At 39.2% G+C, this 12,985-nt stretch overlaps 2 protein-coding genes across 3 annotated transcripts; one reads left to right on the top strand and one right to left on the bottom strand.

The window, feature by feature from the left end:
* Nucleotides 1-4,252: 4,252 nt before the first annotated feature.
* LOC116201784 (30S ribosomal protein S16-2, chloroplastic/mitochondrial) lies at nucleotides 4,253-7,150 on the bottom strand. Its single transcript, XM_031533190.1, has 3 exons — nucleotides 6,887-7,150; nucleotides 5,674-5,719; nucleotides 4,253-4,785 (listed from the first exon to the last, which is right to left on the bottom strand). The coding sequence occupies exons 1-3, from the start codon at nucleotides 7,017-7,019 to the stop codon at nucleotides 4,563-4,565; spliced, it is 402 nt and encodes a 133-aa protein (XP_031389050.1). The 5' UTR covers nucleotides 7,020-7,150; the 3' UTR covers nucleotides 4,253-4,562.
* A 162-nt stretch (nucleotides 7,151-7,312) lies between these two features.
* LOC116198814 (disease resistance-like protein DSC1) lies at nucleotides 7,313-11,036 on the top strand. 2 transcript variants are annotated; one of them, XM_031529058.1, is made up of 3 exons: nucleotides 7,313-9,142; nucleotides 9,292-9,479; nucleotides 9,663-11,036. In XM_031529058.1, the coding sequence occupies exons 1-3, from the start codon at nucleotides 9,079-9,081 to the stop codon at nucleotides 10,026-10,028; spliced, it is 618 nt and encodes a 205-aa protein (XP_031384918.1). In that variant the 5' UTR covers nucleotides 7,313-9,078; the 3' UTR covers nucleotides 10,029-11,036. The 2 variants fall into 2 exon arrangements, 1 of the variants encoding a protein (XP_031384918.1); XR_004155383.1 differs by having other exon boundaries at nucleotides 7,324-9,201.
* The last annotated feature ends 1,949 nt before the right edge of the window (nucleotides 11,037-12,985 follow it).

Raw genomic sequence — 12,985 nt, 5'->3', positions numbered from 1 at the left:
CTCTTTGCATAATTAAGGTTATTTTCAATTAAGCCCTTCTCTGGGTTTAGCTCCTTCTCTCGATTTGCCCCCTCTAGTTTCATCTAGCCTCTCAATTTGGTCCATCGAGTAATACTTTGTCTACTTCGACTCATACGTACATTGTACACAGCTTAGGTTACTAGAACCATATTTCCAGGCGATATATACCGTTCTCGGTTTCGTTACGCTTAATCCGAATCGTAATCTATAGCATATTTAGATGTAATAATATTTCAATTCTTCATTAACGTATACACGTAATTCTTGTCATATATATATATATATATATATATATATTTTTTTTTGTTTTATGGCCAAAATTTGTTCAACTTTGTGCCATGACTAACCTTGATGCTCTTATTGACTTTACAGAAAAAGTGCAACTCGTGCATCGGTTTTCCAAGATCAATGTATCTGTGGGTCATGCAGCTTATTTTCCACGCGAAATAAATCGTGATTATATAATATAATTACTTTCCGAATTTAGTTAGCATAATGTGGATACTTGACTAGTCCAGTCAGTAAAATTTAGCATATTGTAGTTGGAATTTCTCGTTGTACAACGAGACAATTCACCTCACTCAATTATAAGGTTCACATATTCAGCGAAAAAAAAATATATATGTAGGGTGCACATTCTGCGCAAACCGAAATGCAAGAAAACTTGAGGGGGCAACTCACAATTATCGCATTAATCGGGGCGCCCCATCTCACACCCCGCAACGCCGTCGTTTTGGGAGCTCCTGTCGTCGGAGTCTTTTCTTCTCGTCCGTAGAAATCAAGGGGCGGTCTTGAGAGACGGCGGTGTTGACTGGCAGTTTACTTTTGGGAGCACCTAATCTTTGTATTAAAGCAAGACCTTTTCAAAAAAAAGAAAAAGAAAAAAAGAAACTTTTTTATTTTATTATAAACAGAATTGCCAAATAAAATATTTGTTACTAATTCTTTATGCACATACATATATATGTGTATATATGCACCAATACATATATAATGTATACTTGCCAAATCTATGGGAGGTGGGGTAGCTCAACATTTATTATTAGCAATAATTAATCAAATCTATGGCTTGGGATTTTGGAAAAATATACATATGATTTAGTATATCAAATAATATTTATTTTTTGAGTTATTTTGAGTTATTAAATTGTTTAAAGTATGCGTAAATTTGATCCATCGAACCTTTTATTGTTTAACGAATTATTAAGAGAATAAAGAAAAGGCAGAATAGTTAATTGTTTAAGTGATATCGAAACATCAATGACGGCTGCAACTAAGTTTCATGCTAACAATCCGATGGCTTCATATAATAATTGATCTTTGTAATTTATATTATATTCTTACGGGTGAACCTCTTCCTTAATAAATTCGAACTTAGCTATTAAATATAATTAACTTCAAGGTTAATTAAAGGTCAATTCACCATGTTATAAGCAACACTGGACTTGACGTGTTCCCTTGTCCATACTATAAGTTGGAAAGGAAAGAGGCCTATATTGCAAGCAAGTTATATAGGGAGCAATGAGTATCATTGCATGGACTTTTCCAGCTAATAATATAATATTTAGTGGGTGGTTAACTCAATCAGTGTATCCTAGCCAATTGACAGTTCACATCGAAATAATCATTCTAAAAACCTAAAAAAGACATTTTTCTTCTTATAAATTTAATTATCGATCAATTTTTATCTTCTAAATTTTAAAATTGTCAAATTAATTTTTTAGGTTTGCTTCGTAAGACAATTTTGGTCAATTTATTGACTTATAGGGTAAAAAAATATCTTTCTTTTTCAAAACTTATAGGATTATATTTTAATTGAAAGTCAACTTATAAGACAAAAAATATTTTTTCAGAACTTATAAGATTAAAATTATCTTATGAAAAAAACTTATAGCACTGATTCGGTAGTTTTAAATCTCACATGATCAAAATTGATTGAATGCTAAATTTATAGGACGGAAAATATCTTTTTCCTCATTCTAAAATATAAAACCTAATTTGTACGCTCATACATGTTCGTGTAAAAAGTTGAGAGTATAATGAACTTGTTCTGTTTAGATGTATCTAGTATATTTCATGAGAGAAATAGGATGATGAATTCGGTCGTCCTAAAAGGGTATCCTTTCTGGTTGAATTGAGACCTTTCATCATATGTTTTACGAGACACAAGGATAAACAAGTTCCGGGTCCAATGGCAAAGTAGCACAATGCATCATCAATGTGGAAATTAAACACAACAGTGACAACTTTAGGAGCTTAGGCTGAAGAAGTAAAAAGGTCCCAGAACAATGAATCTGAGCTCCTCCAAGCAAGCAACCCACCAAAAAAAAGAGAGAGACAGAGAGAAATTTTTCACTTCATTTCCTATTTATCTCGCTTTTTTTTTTATTGTGAAAAGAAAATCCCAGTTTTATTCTAAAATATCGGGGAAATCAGAAAAAGAAGAATTGATTTATGAGTCACCGGCATAATCCAGGTATAAACAAAAAAAATTTATCGGGAAATTGGGTCCAAATCTTCTCTGCAACATCGAAAAAGCATTTCACCCAAAAAAAATAATATATATATATATATATATATATATATAGATGGTCAAGAAGAATTGTTTTCCAAATTTTCCAAAAAAGGCAAAACGATGAAACATGCAATAATTGAGTTGAGTTATCGGCTTTACTGATATTAGAGAGACACAGAGAAAGAAAATAATTTTGATAAAATCGTCCACTTTGAGCTCGGTTTGCACGATTTTTGCTTTAAAAACACTCCTCTTTGGAGGAAAAAAGGTGCTTCTTACTCTCGTCTATCTCTAACGTAGGATTATAATATCTGATCGTATTCTCTGATAGATGGGATTTGGAAAATTGAGCACATAGCTACGTTGCCACAATCATCCCACGGATGACGCCATTGATACTCTAGGCTACTACTCGATGAGATGCTGACTTAAGTATCGAAATGATAATCACGGAGCATATCCCTGGACCCCGTTCGCCTCGTAGGGCCCTCCCGAGGAGAAGAGGAGGGTGCTATCAGTAGATGAAGAGGAAGGATGGCCTATGACCCACATCTTTTCGGGTTTGGGAAGGGCGGCATGACGAGGGCTGAAGAGTTCAATTCGAAATAGAAGAATTTTTCCTGCATCTAATTTAAAAGGACGCATTCAAATCAGAAGTGTTCTCTCAATTGATTGATCGATCGATCCTCGTACATTTTCCAAGTCCAAAACAAACACTTCACTACTTCAGAGAGGCTGTGGATCCTTCTTCTAGAAGCACATGTTAATATTGTTCTCGTGTTTCTTTTTCCAAGTAAAGAAAGAAAGGGTAGTTTTCCGTAAATATCTTACGGTTCCGGACGGTCCGACCCCGACACTGCAGGGGCTCATGTAGTTTGATTTCCTCTTCCTAGATCCCTCATTATTTTTGTTTTAAGTTATGTCGCATCAACCGCCGAATATAATAACCGAGCAGTTGAAAATTAGTACCAATGCGTGCGCCGCCATCAAATTCAAGCCAACCTGTAAAATCTTTCCTGTTCGATCCTGGGATTCTTCTTTCGAATTCCACCAGTCATAAATCAATCACACGTATCATAGGATGTGATTGAACCTGTTCATTTTGACCAGTTACCCCGTCGCATCCTAGACTTGAATTATCACGATATCGAAAATTATGCCTGATTTTGTTTGAAGTGCTCCTACGTATGTTTCAACTATCGGATCAGGATGGTTCTCGGAATGTGACCATGGATACCAATTTCCTTGCCCGGCTTCGAGGAAGCGGGCATTACCCAAAAAAGTAAGGAAAAGCTTTCAACTAATCTTAACCGATGGCGACATCTTTTGGCCTTATTTGGCCTTTGTTGATAATGATAGCTACTTCTCCTCAGCTTATGCTTTTCAAAATCACAGAACCATCTTGCCTTAACCTGAGAATTTTGGTTTGCTTTTGTTCATTTCGAGGTTGGGCAATCGATTTCTCGCGTTCATCTCGTACAATTTTATGAAAGAAGCACCGGTTCATAAGTCGGTGATAGCAACAAGGCCCCGGGTCGGGAGTGGCCTGTTGGCTATACTATTGCCCATCAAAGTATCGGGTCCAATACGAATTGATTCGGTGGACAACTACACATCATAAATACCGATTAATGGCTGAGATTGTTCCAGTCCGCAATCCTTTTGGACCAGGACCACTAGGCGTAGGTGAGATGGATCAAATCGTTCAAAATGTTGTTGACAGGAGAAAATGGAGACGGCTTTGTCTATATGAGTTGTCACCACAAATGCAAGATGTTTGTGAATCTCTATGGCCATATGATAAATGGCGACAAAGGACAACGATTATTTCACACATACAGGGATGACTGACCGGTGAAACAAGGCTCATGAGCCCGGGAGCACAAGCTACACGATCCACGTATGTGATGTTGAGAAATAGTCATAGATTAAACACATGATACTAACATTAAGCCCAAAAAAAAAAAAAAATTATACTGACAGTACCTAACAAGAAAATCTCGATGAATGCAGCAAATGGGAAGCTTCACTCTGCAGTCTCAGCGTTTGCATTTTCCTCCGCAGGCTCGTCTGGCTTGACAGGCTTATCAGGAGTTATGACGCGTCCAGTCAACGGGTCAACGGGCCGAGTGTCTCGTGGCCCGCCTTTCCGGCCCATCGCCACCATCGGTGGTGGAGGCAGAAAGCCTGCTCTGAAGAGAATCCGCTGCACAGGGTCTGAAGGCTGAGCCCCAACTGAGAGCCAGTACCTGCACGGTGAAAGAAACATAAAGCATTATGACGCCATATGGGGGTGTAGGGGGGCAAGATCAGGCCTTTTCTTGAAATTTACATATATATTCTGCTGCACCCGTTGGATTAAATAGCCTAAATCAGGACATATTCGCCGTAGGCTAATCATTGCAGAAATCAAAAGCAACTCCAAGCAATTTCAAGCTCATTCGTCCTGGCAGTGTTAAAACAAATTAAACGCCGAGCCTTTCTCCATTAATTTTGGTCGCATTGCATTGAAATTATGTGATTTTGACAGAAGCGAGCTTGACTGTTCTATAGACAAATAGATACTGAAAGATTGATGAAGTATGAGAAGGGACAAACAGGAAAGTATCAAGATCACTTTCATTCAAGGCGATGTTCAGAGCAATGCACCAGAAGCAGCTTCTGTACAGCTGGAAAAAGTGGTCGGTACATCAGTATAATCCTCGGCATGGACTAGGAAAATAAACTCACATGACGAATGAATAAGAAATTTGTTACGATAAGAATCGAAGAATCTTCTCCAAAAGAAGGAATAGCAATCTTTTTCTTCAGAAAAACAAGAGATGGGGGAAAGTCCACTTCTTTCTCAAGAGCTTGGGTAGATAATTTAGATATAAAAGTTCTTTGCATTATGGCTCATACAACTTGCAGCTACATGTGTTCCGTTGCACTAAATGAGAAGTGAAAGGATGAGATCTAGGGATAAGCCAACGGAACAAAACTTAGCAATGCATTTTTCCATGAAAAATGATCCCTTTAGGAGTCAGAAGCTTGTTTTTAAACAACAAATATGCAGACTCTTAAGCATATTTAATTGAATGATCACAAGTAAAGCCCACCATACAAGAAAACAAAGAAAGATTAAAAGGATAACTTACTTCACTCTGTCGAAGTTTAATCCCATACGTTTACCACCATCTTGACCTGGACAGAGAGACAAAAGTTTAAGAACAGTTCACAGTTAATGGCATATGGCCACCATCCATATAATTTATGGGCATTATGGCTGTAATTAACAGCACAGGCTACTCATAATTTGATCTCAAAATGTGATTCTCACTTGAATACCAATTCACCCATGAGAGCAAAAAATTCTTCCATGGGAATTGACTAATCTCGTACAACTTTAACAACCACAGATACACGCTATGCATGGATGAAAAGAATCACAAATAGATGTTGCCAACAATCACACATAGCGACAGGCCTTCTCCCTCAATCAAGCGAGAAACCAATTTAGTGGTTATTTAGAAAAAAATTATAGGTTGAGTTGAATTTCTAGTTCCCCTACAATCGAATCAAATTGAAAACAGTTGTCCTGAATTTTTATAGCCGGAGCATCAAGACCAATACTCAATGCAATCTCAACCACTAACTGAAGAAACTGAAACAGCCCAGGAACCAGTCTGCAGCTTCCACAGTCACCCGCATAATAAACAGGCCACGGAAACAGCACCCAAAAAAAAAAAAGAAGAAGAAGAAGAAAAATCAATACCACCCCATGCTTTGAAGAAATCGTCATTGCTTTTAACTTCCAAACTCTTCTCAAATTTCAGACATCTTTTAAACTTTGCTAATCATCCACTATTCACCAACTGGCCCTGCTTTAAATTTGCCCTCCAAACTGAACATTGCCAGTTCTACTTCCGATTACCAGCCATGATTTAACCAACACTAACTAAGGAATGAAAAATAAAATAAATAAATAAAGAAATTCTCACACCACCGAACATCCATAAACACGACGACAATCGAGAACACAAAACCGTGAATGCCCAACATTAAAGAACGAGAAATTGAGAAATCGAGAAATCCCCAGTAAACCAAAACATAAACAAAACAGAATGCATAGGAAATGAACGCTACCCCATTAGTGTTTCAAATTCTCCGCGAAACCAAGAAATCCCCAAAAAATCAAGCTTTTTGATGCACGAATCGCCCGACATTCCCGTCACAGCGAAAATGCAAAGTCAAGAAATTACCACTCAAGCAGTCGTCTACAGACAAGAGGGTAATTAATAGAGAAATAGAAACAAGGAATAAGCTGAGAAATTGAAAGAAATTAAAGGTTTTTCCCAGAGATGATGAGACCTGGCAAGGGATTGTAGTAACCCAAGACTTCGAGGTGCTTGCCGTCTCTTGGGGACCTGCTATCAGCCGCCATGACCCGGTAGAAGGGCTTGTTCTTGCACCCAAATCTCGACAATCGGATCCTCACCACCATTTTTCACTCCTCCTGTATCTGCCCAAGACAAGAAACCAAAGAATAACTGAACCGAACTGAGCTCCCGGAGCAGCTGCTGCTGCTTCTCCTCCTCCTCCTTCTTCGAGCTCCCTCCAGGCTCGAGGGTTTATGCTCTTTTTTTGGGGTTCTATACATTTTAAATATTTGTATTTTGGCCCCTCTAGTTTGAGGAATGTCTCTCAATGCTCCCTTTTCTTTTTTTACTCGCCCCTGTTCTTTTTTCCCTTTTTTTGTCCTGTTATTGTTGGGGTCAACGCGGTCAATGATTACATTCCTTAAAACCCATGATTACTGATCAGTCAGAGTTGACTCTCTGTTCTTGCAGAAGAGACTACGTCGGCTCTGCCAATGCCTCTGCCTCCTGGAGAAGCTGTCTGCTCTGAGCCCATGTCGGCATCCGGCTAATTGTCATAGATGAGGAGGGACTCAGGGGAGGGGAAGAGATCGCGTCCTAGATCCTTGATGCTATCGAGAAATCGAGGATCTCAATCGTGGTCCTCTCACCGAACTATGCCTCTTCTAGTTGGTCCCTGGACTAACTGGTCAAGATCCTTGAGTGCAGGAAATCGTCCGGTCAGAGAGTGCTGCCAGTGTTCTACTATGTGGAGCCATCCGATGTGAGAAGGCAGTCAGGGAATGTCGGGGAGGCTTTGGCTCATCAAGAAGACAGGCTGGGATGGGATCATGAGAAGGTGAAGCGGTAGAAGAGAGCTCTAACCAAGGCATCCTCGATCTCGGGCTGGCATTTACTTGCTGATCGGGAAATTCATATATATATCTAGTCTCAGCCACAGTACATGGTCAATCCGAGATGCATTAGTCCATTCGGACAGAATGTGGCATTATCGTCGTTAAGACTGTGATGATCCAGTACCCTCATTGATGTTAAAGCTCGACCAATTTCAACTTTTGGACTGTTAAAAGAGGAGCAGTATTTTAGCTGATGAATTCAGCAAAAAAAGTAGTTTAGCTGACGATGGAATGGGAACTGTTTCTTGATAATTCATAATGATCTAGATGCAGTTTTGCTGTGATGGGTCGCGAAGATTAGGGAATCAACTAGTCCTATCGCAACTCATCACTTCTTTTAATTTACAGGCGGGAGATGGTGGTAATTTCGGAAAATTGTCCAGCTGGTATCAAATGATTTGAATCGCAAGCCTTTATATGCTCCGGACAAATTGTTTGGGATGGACTGCCATCTGAATTATATGCATCCCTTACTAGATATCAAGTCAGAAGATGTGCAGATGCTAGGAATTTGTGGACTTGGAGGGATAGGATAGACTACTATTGCAAAAGCCTTGAGCAAAGCATCTTCCTTGCCAATGTTCGGGAAACCTGCGAGAAGTTTTCTCAGAGTGGCCTACTTCAGCTGCAGAAGGCTCTTCTTTCTGGGATGATGCTGGATGTTGATATGAATCTTGGAAATGTTGATCGAGGGATTGCCATGATAAGAAATATTCTTTGCCATAAAAAAGTCCTCATTGTTATTGATGATGTGGACCGTTTGCATCAATTGGAAACACTTTCCGAGGAACTTGATTTGGTATGGTCCTGGTAGTAGAATCATCATTACCACAAGAGATGAGCACTCGCTAGTGTCTCACGGAGTAGAAAAATCATATAAGGTTAAGCCTTTGGATCGACGTGCTTCTTTGTGGCTTTTCTCTTCAGCTGCCTTCCGGAATACGGTTCCAGAGGAAGATTATAGACAGCTCTCGTACAATGTGGTGGATCATGTCAAAGGACTTCCTTTGGCCATTAATGTTTTGGGCTCGTTTCTCCATGATCGGAGCGAGTCAGTATGGAGATGTGCAATAGAAAAGTTGGGGGTATCTTTATTATACTTGAGATAAGTTTCGATGTCTTGGATGACTATGAGAAGACCATTTTCTTGGACCTCGCTTGTTTCTTTAGGGGAGAGCATGTTGATCGTGTGAAAGAAATACTGAAATGCTGTGATCTTTACCCAGAAAATGGGATCTGAGTTCACGTGGATAGGTCTCTCTTAACTATTGAGCTTGAGAAGGTGTAGATGCATGACATGATTGAAGAAATGGGTAAGGAAATCGTTAGGCAGGAGTCTCCTCAAGAACCAGGTGAGAGGAGTCGATTATGGTTCCGTGAGGATGTTCTTCGTGTGCTAACAGAAGACACAGTATGATAAACTCAGAAACTACTTCTCATTAGATTCCTCACAAGTTCTTGTTTTTTTGCAAATCAACATTACTTTTTAACCTTTTTACAGGCAACAAACAAGATCGAAGGCATTTATCTAGATTTGGTTGCACCGCCATATGTTTCACAAATGAACTAAGGTGGCTCGAGTGGCCCAAATACACTTCGCTCTCTCTCCCATTCTGTTCGGGTCTGAAGAAGCTTGCTGGACCATGCATGGCTAGAAGCAGCATCTGGCTTCTGGGACAGGAGTTTCGGGTACTCTGTATCTTTTACAGATCTCTTTTCTTGGTCTTTTCTAGCACATTTCCAGTATTCTGGATTTTCAAGTGAAAGAAGCATTTTATTTCCCCTTTCATCAGCTTTTTCTGCACAAAGAGAGCTAAGTTTTCATCCCTCGAGAAAGGAAACAGATATACTAAAACAAATTCGTGCTTCCAGCTCTACAGAAATCTCAAGTTCATCAACTTCAGCTACTGCACACACTTGATCCAAGTCCCAGATGTATCTTCAATGCAGAATCTTGAGCGAGTAGATGCCAAAGGATGTCAAAGTTTGGTGGATGTTCATGACTCCCTCAGTCATCTCGATAAGCTAATTCATTTGAATTTCTCTAACTGCTCTAGTCTTAGCAATTATCCAAGAAGCCTGAAATCAGAACTACTTCAGAGCCTTGTCCTTAAAGGCTGTTCAGTGCTTTCAAAGTTTCCTGATGTTCTGGTGGAAGTGAAGGGCATGAAGGAACTCTCTCTAGAAGAACTGCCATCCATGAACTGCCTGCTTCTTTCGGTGATCTTGTTGGACTGAAGGAGTCGCGCCTCAAGAACCACAAGAAGCTCAAGTATATTCCCGGTAGTATTTGTTTACAAGTTGCAGCAACTCGAGTGCATCATTCTGAGTGGTTGCTCTGAACTAGATGAATTCCCTGAACATCAGGAGGCGACTAGTAATTCTCCCGACAACTCACAGTCATTGGCATTTCCTGACTTTTTTACATGGATTTCGAGAGGTGCAGCTTATCAAAGGTTACTTTCCTGAAGGGTCTTCATTGTGAGTCCAGATTGATGTATATTTTCCTGAAGGGTCTTCATTGTCAGTCCAAATTGATGTACTTGAATCTCTCAGGAAACAAAAGTTACATGTCTCCCTGCAAGCATCAGCAGATTCACAAAGTTACAACAGCTTAACTTGGAGAGTTGCAGGGACCTCCAAGAAATTCCCGAGCTTCTACAGAACATAACTCATTTATTTGCAGAAGGTTGTGAATCTCTACAAGGCTTTCCGTCTTTGTCCATCATATTAGATTTTCATTCCAATGAGTCACCTTGGGTTAGGAGAATCAACTTTTCTGGCTGCAGCAAGCTGATTCAACATCACAAAACAGATCTCTTTTTTGATGGGTAACCCTGAAAGAACTTGCTACCAATTGAGCCCTCTCTCCGTCTCTCGTTTGCCGTCTTACACTAAACAATAACTACATTACTGTGCCATCATCTGATAAGTCTCATGTATATACATTAGTTGGCAGTGGTCCTTCAGTGTCCGGAATGATTCTTACTGACCTCAAGGGGCACATCCAGATCTACTGCCTTAAGAAAGATGTTTCATAGCCAATCTGGATAAAGGTAATGCATTTCAAATTCAGCTCACTATGGGTCATTGGCTGCAAAGTACATACCAAACCATTAATCTGCCTCTAAATGAGATTCATCGAGAAATGGATTTTAAGATTTTTGTCTGCATTTCCTCATCAAATTGACTATATAGTTTGTATTCATTTTCTATGACTAATAGAAGAACAGAGTTATATGTTTCTCCATGTTGTTCTGTTTATTGAAACACTATGTGCTGTACGTGGCGTTACACTGAAGACCTGTATTCAAATAGCGCTATGAATGAAGGCATCACTGGCTGGCATTCGGGTTTAAATCAGGTCTCAAGTGAAACGATTCAAAAAATACATCGTGAAGCCACCCAGGACAAAGGGAATGTGGTTAACTTTCCAATAGAGCCATTTGTTCACAGAAGTAAGTTTTTATCGGTGTTGTTGTGCGTACTAAAATGTTCTGAGGCGTCCATGGTGTTGTATCAAGAGCTGTCGAATAGTTCTAGCATGTACAAGAGAATAATATCTCAGGTAACTTTATCAATTCTGGATCAACCGATTCAACAAAAAAACTCCGAAGCCCCATAATGAAGTTTGATAAGTTCAACATGCTACTACGGGGCATTGCTATTGGGAAGTTCTGATTACTTTGAGTGACCTTCCTTTAGATCATAACATGTGATATTCCATTGTTCTTATTGCCGCTTTCCTCTTGTTCATCACTTCGGCATGTATAAACATATATAGACTGCAATATCACGTTTCTACTGCATTTCCTTAATCTTGTGACGCATCTCGGTTTCTTTTCCTAGCAAAGGACCGGAAATGGAAAATGAGTTATCCAGAATCGATCCTCGAACATTGGTTGACAGACGCATGGTTTTCAACTTAATTCAGAATTTAAGCTTGACTAGTTAAGGCCGACAAAGAAAAGGAGGATTGAACCGCATTCCTCATGAAGTCTGTAAGATTGGTGGAGGACTACAAAAATTTGGCAGGTAAGAAGAGATCCGAAACTGAGATGACGTTTTCTGATCTTTTGCCTTTTAACCTATCTTCATCTATTTCTTGATTTTACATATTAAGACTCACTGTCAATCAGTCTAAAAGCTGTATTTGCGTTCTACGCAAGGCTCCTCCTCGGTCCATGTCCCATTCTCAACTCTCAGGTGAGGGTTGGAAGCTAGGAATCAGATTTTTTTTTTCCCCTTTTCCAATGATTTTAAAAGTGTCAGAGATCTTCGTTTCTGTGCTGAATGCACAACTTCTCCGATTAGCTAGTCTTGCCAAAGATTATGAACTGGGCGGACGTCTTATGGACCACTGTGTTGCACTGTATGGAGCTTAACCTATCCCGGTGTTTGGCCCTGAAACCTCAAGAAAGTGCCACGATTCTAACTATTAGATTTTTCGGGGAATTCGGACGAGGCAGCTTCTCAGGAAAACCGAGAGATCGTGCTTCTTCCACTGATTGAGCATTCCTTCACTGATCTATCTGATCTTAGATCATTTTGTAATTAGCCGAGGATAGAGATAAATGTGCATATAACAACTCATCACTACATGCTAGGCCCTCCGATTCACTTGCTCCGAATCACACATACATATATAACACTGCTTATCCATCAATGCATACGCGAGAAGATTTGATCTGATAGCTGAATAGAAAATTGTTACATGTCTGATTGCTGGACCAACAGACTGACGAAAATTCAGAAGTTTGACTTTGAAAAAGAGCAAAATCGATAAGTATCGGAATGATCAATACTTATAAAAAACAATTATAGGAATACGTACTGTATAAAAAAAGAACGATGATTCATCTACTAGTAAATTAATTTCTACTAACAATTTTTGTGAGATATTAATACTTCGTTTGGTTTCGCAGTTAAAATCACAAAAATTTTAATTTTAATTCAACACACTAAACAACAAAAATACACATTTCTCAAGTCAAAAATTTTAATTTTAACTTTAACTCAAGACACTACACAATCATTTATCATTTCTTACGATCAAAATCAAAATCACTTTAACTCTGAAACCAAACCTACCATAAAAATCTCCCAGAAGCATTCAGACATGAAGTAGACACCCTTGTCAGGTATTATGTTTATCCACGTGAGTCCATGAATGTGAACTAAGATCCAATATATAG

This window comes from Punica granatum, chromosome 3 (genome assembly GCF_007655135.1).
Source record: "Punica granatum isolate Tunisia-2019 chromosome 3, ASM765513v2, whole genome shotgun sequence".
In the NCBI taxonomy this organism is placed as follows: Eukaryota; Viridiplantae; Streptophyta; class Magnoliopsida; order Myrtales; family Lythraceae; genus Punica; species Punica granatum.
The sequence above is the reverse complement of the archived record's forward strand: the minus strand, read 5'-3'. Positions and strand labels throughout refer to the sequence as shown.

Coding starts and splice junctions, on each gene's coding strand:
- LOC116201784 (XM_031533190.1), bottom strand. CDS start 7,019: ATGGTGGTGAGGATCCGATTGTCGAGATTTGGGTGCAAGAACAAGCCC. Junction 5,720..6,886: donor TTACTACAATCCCTTGCCAG/GTCTCATCATCT, acceptor CTCTCTGTCCAG/GTCAAGATGGTGGTAAACGT. Junction 4,786..5,673: donor TTAAACTTCGACAGAGTGAA/GTAAGTTATCCT, acceptor TTCACCGTGCAG/GTACTGGCTCTCAGTTGGGG.
- LOC116198814 (XM_031529058.1), top strand. CDS start 9,079: ATGCATGACATGATTGAAGAAATGGGTAAGGAAATCGTTAGGCAGGAG. Junction 9,143..9,291: donor GGAGTCTCCTCAAGAACCAG/GTGAGAGGAGTC, acceptor ACCTTTTTACAG/GCAACAAACAAGATCGAAGG. Junction 9,480..9,662: donor TTCTGGGACAGGAGTTTCGG/GTACTCTGTATC, acceptor TCGTGCTTCCAG/CTCTACAGAAATCTCAAGTT.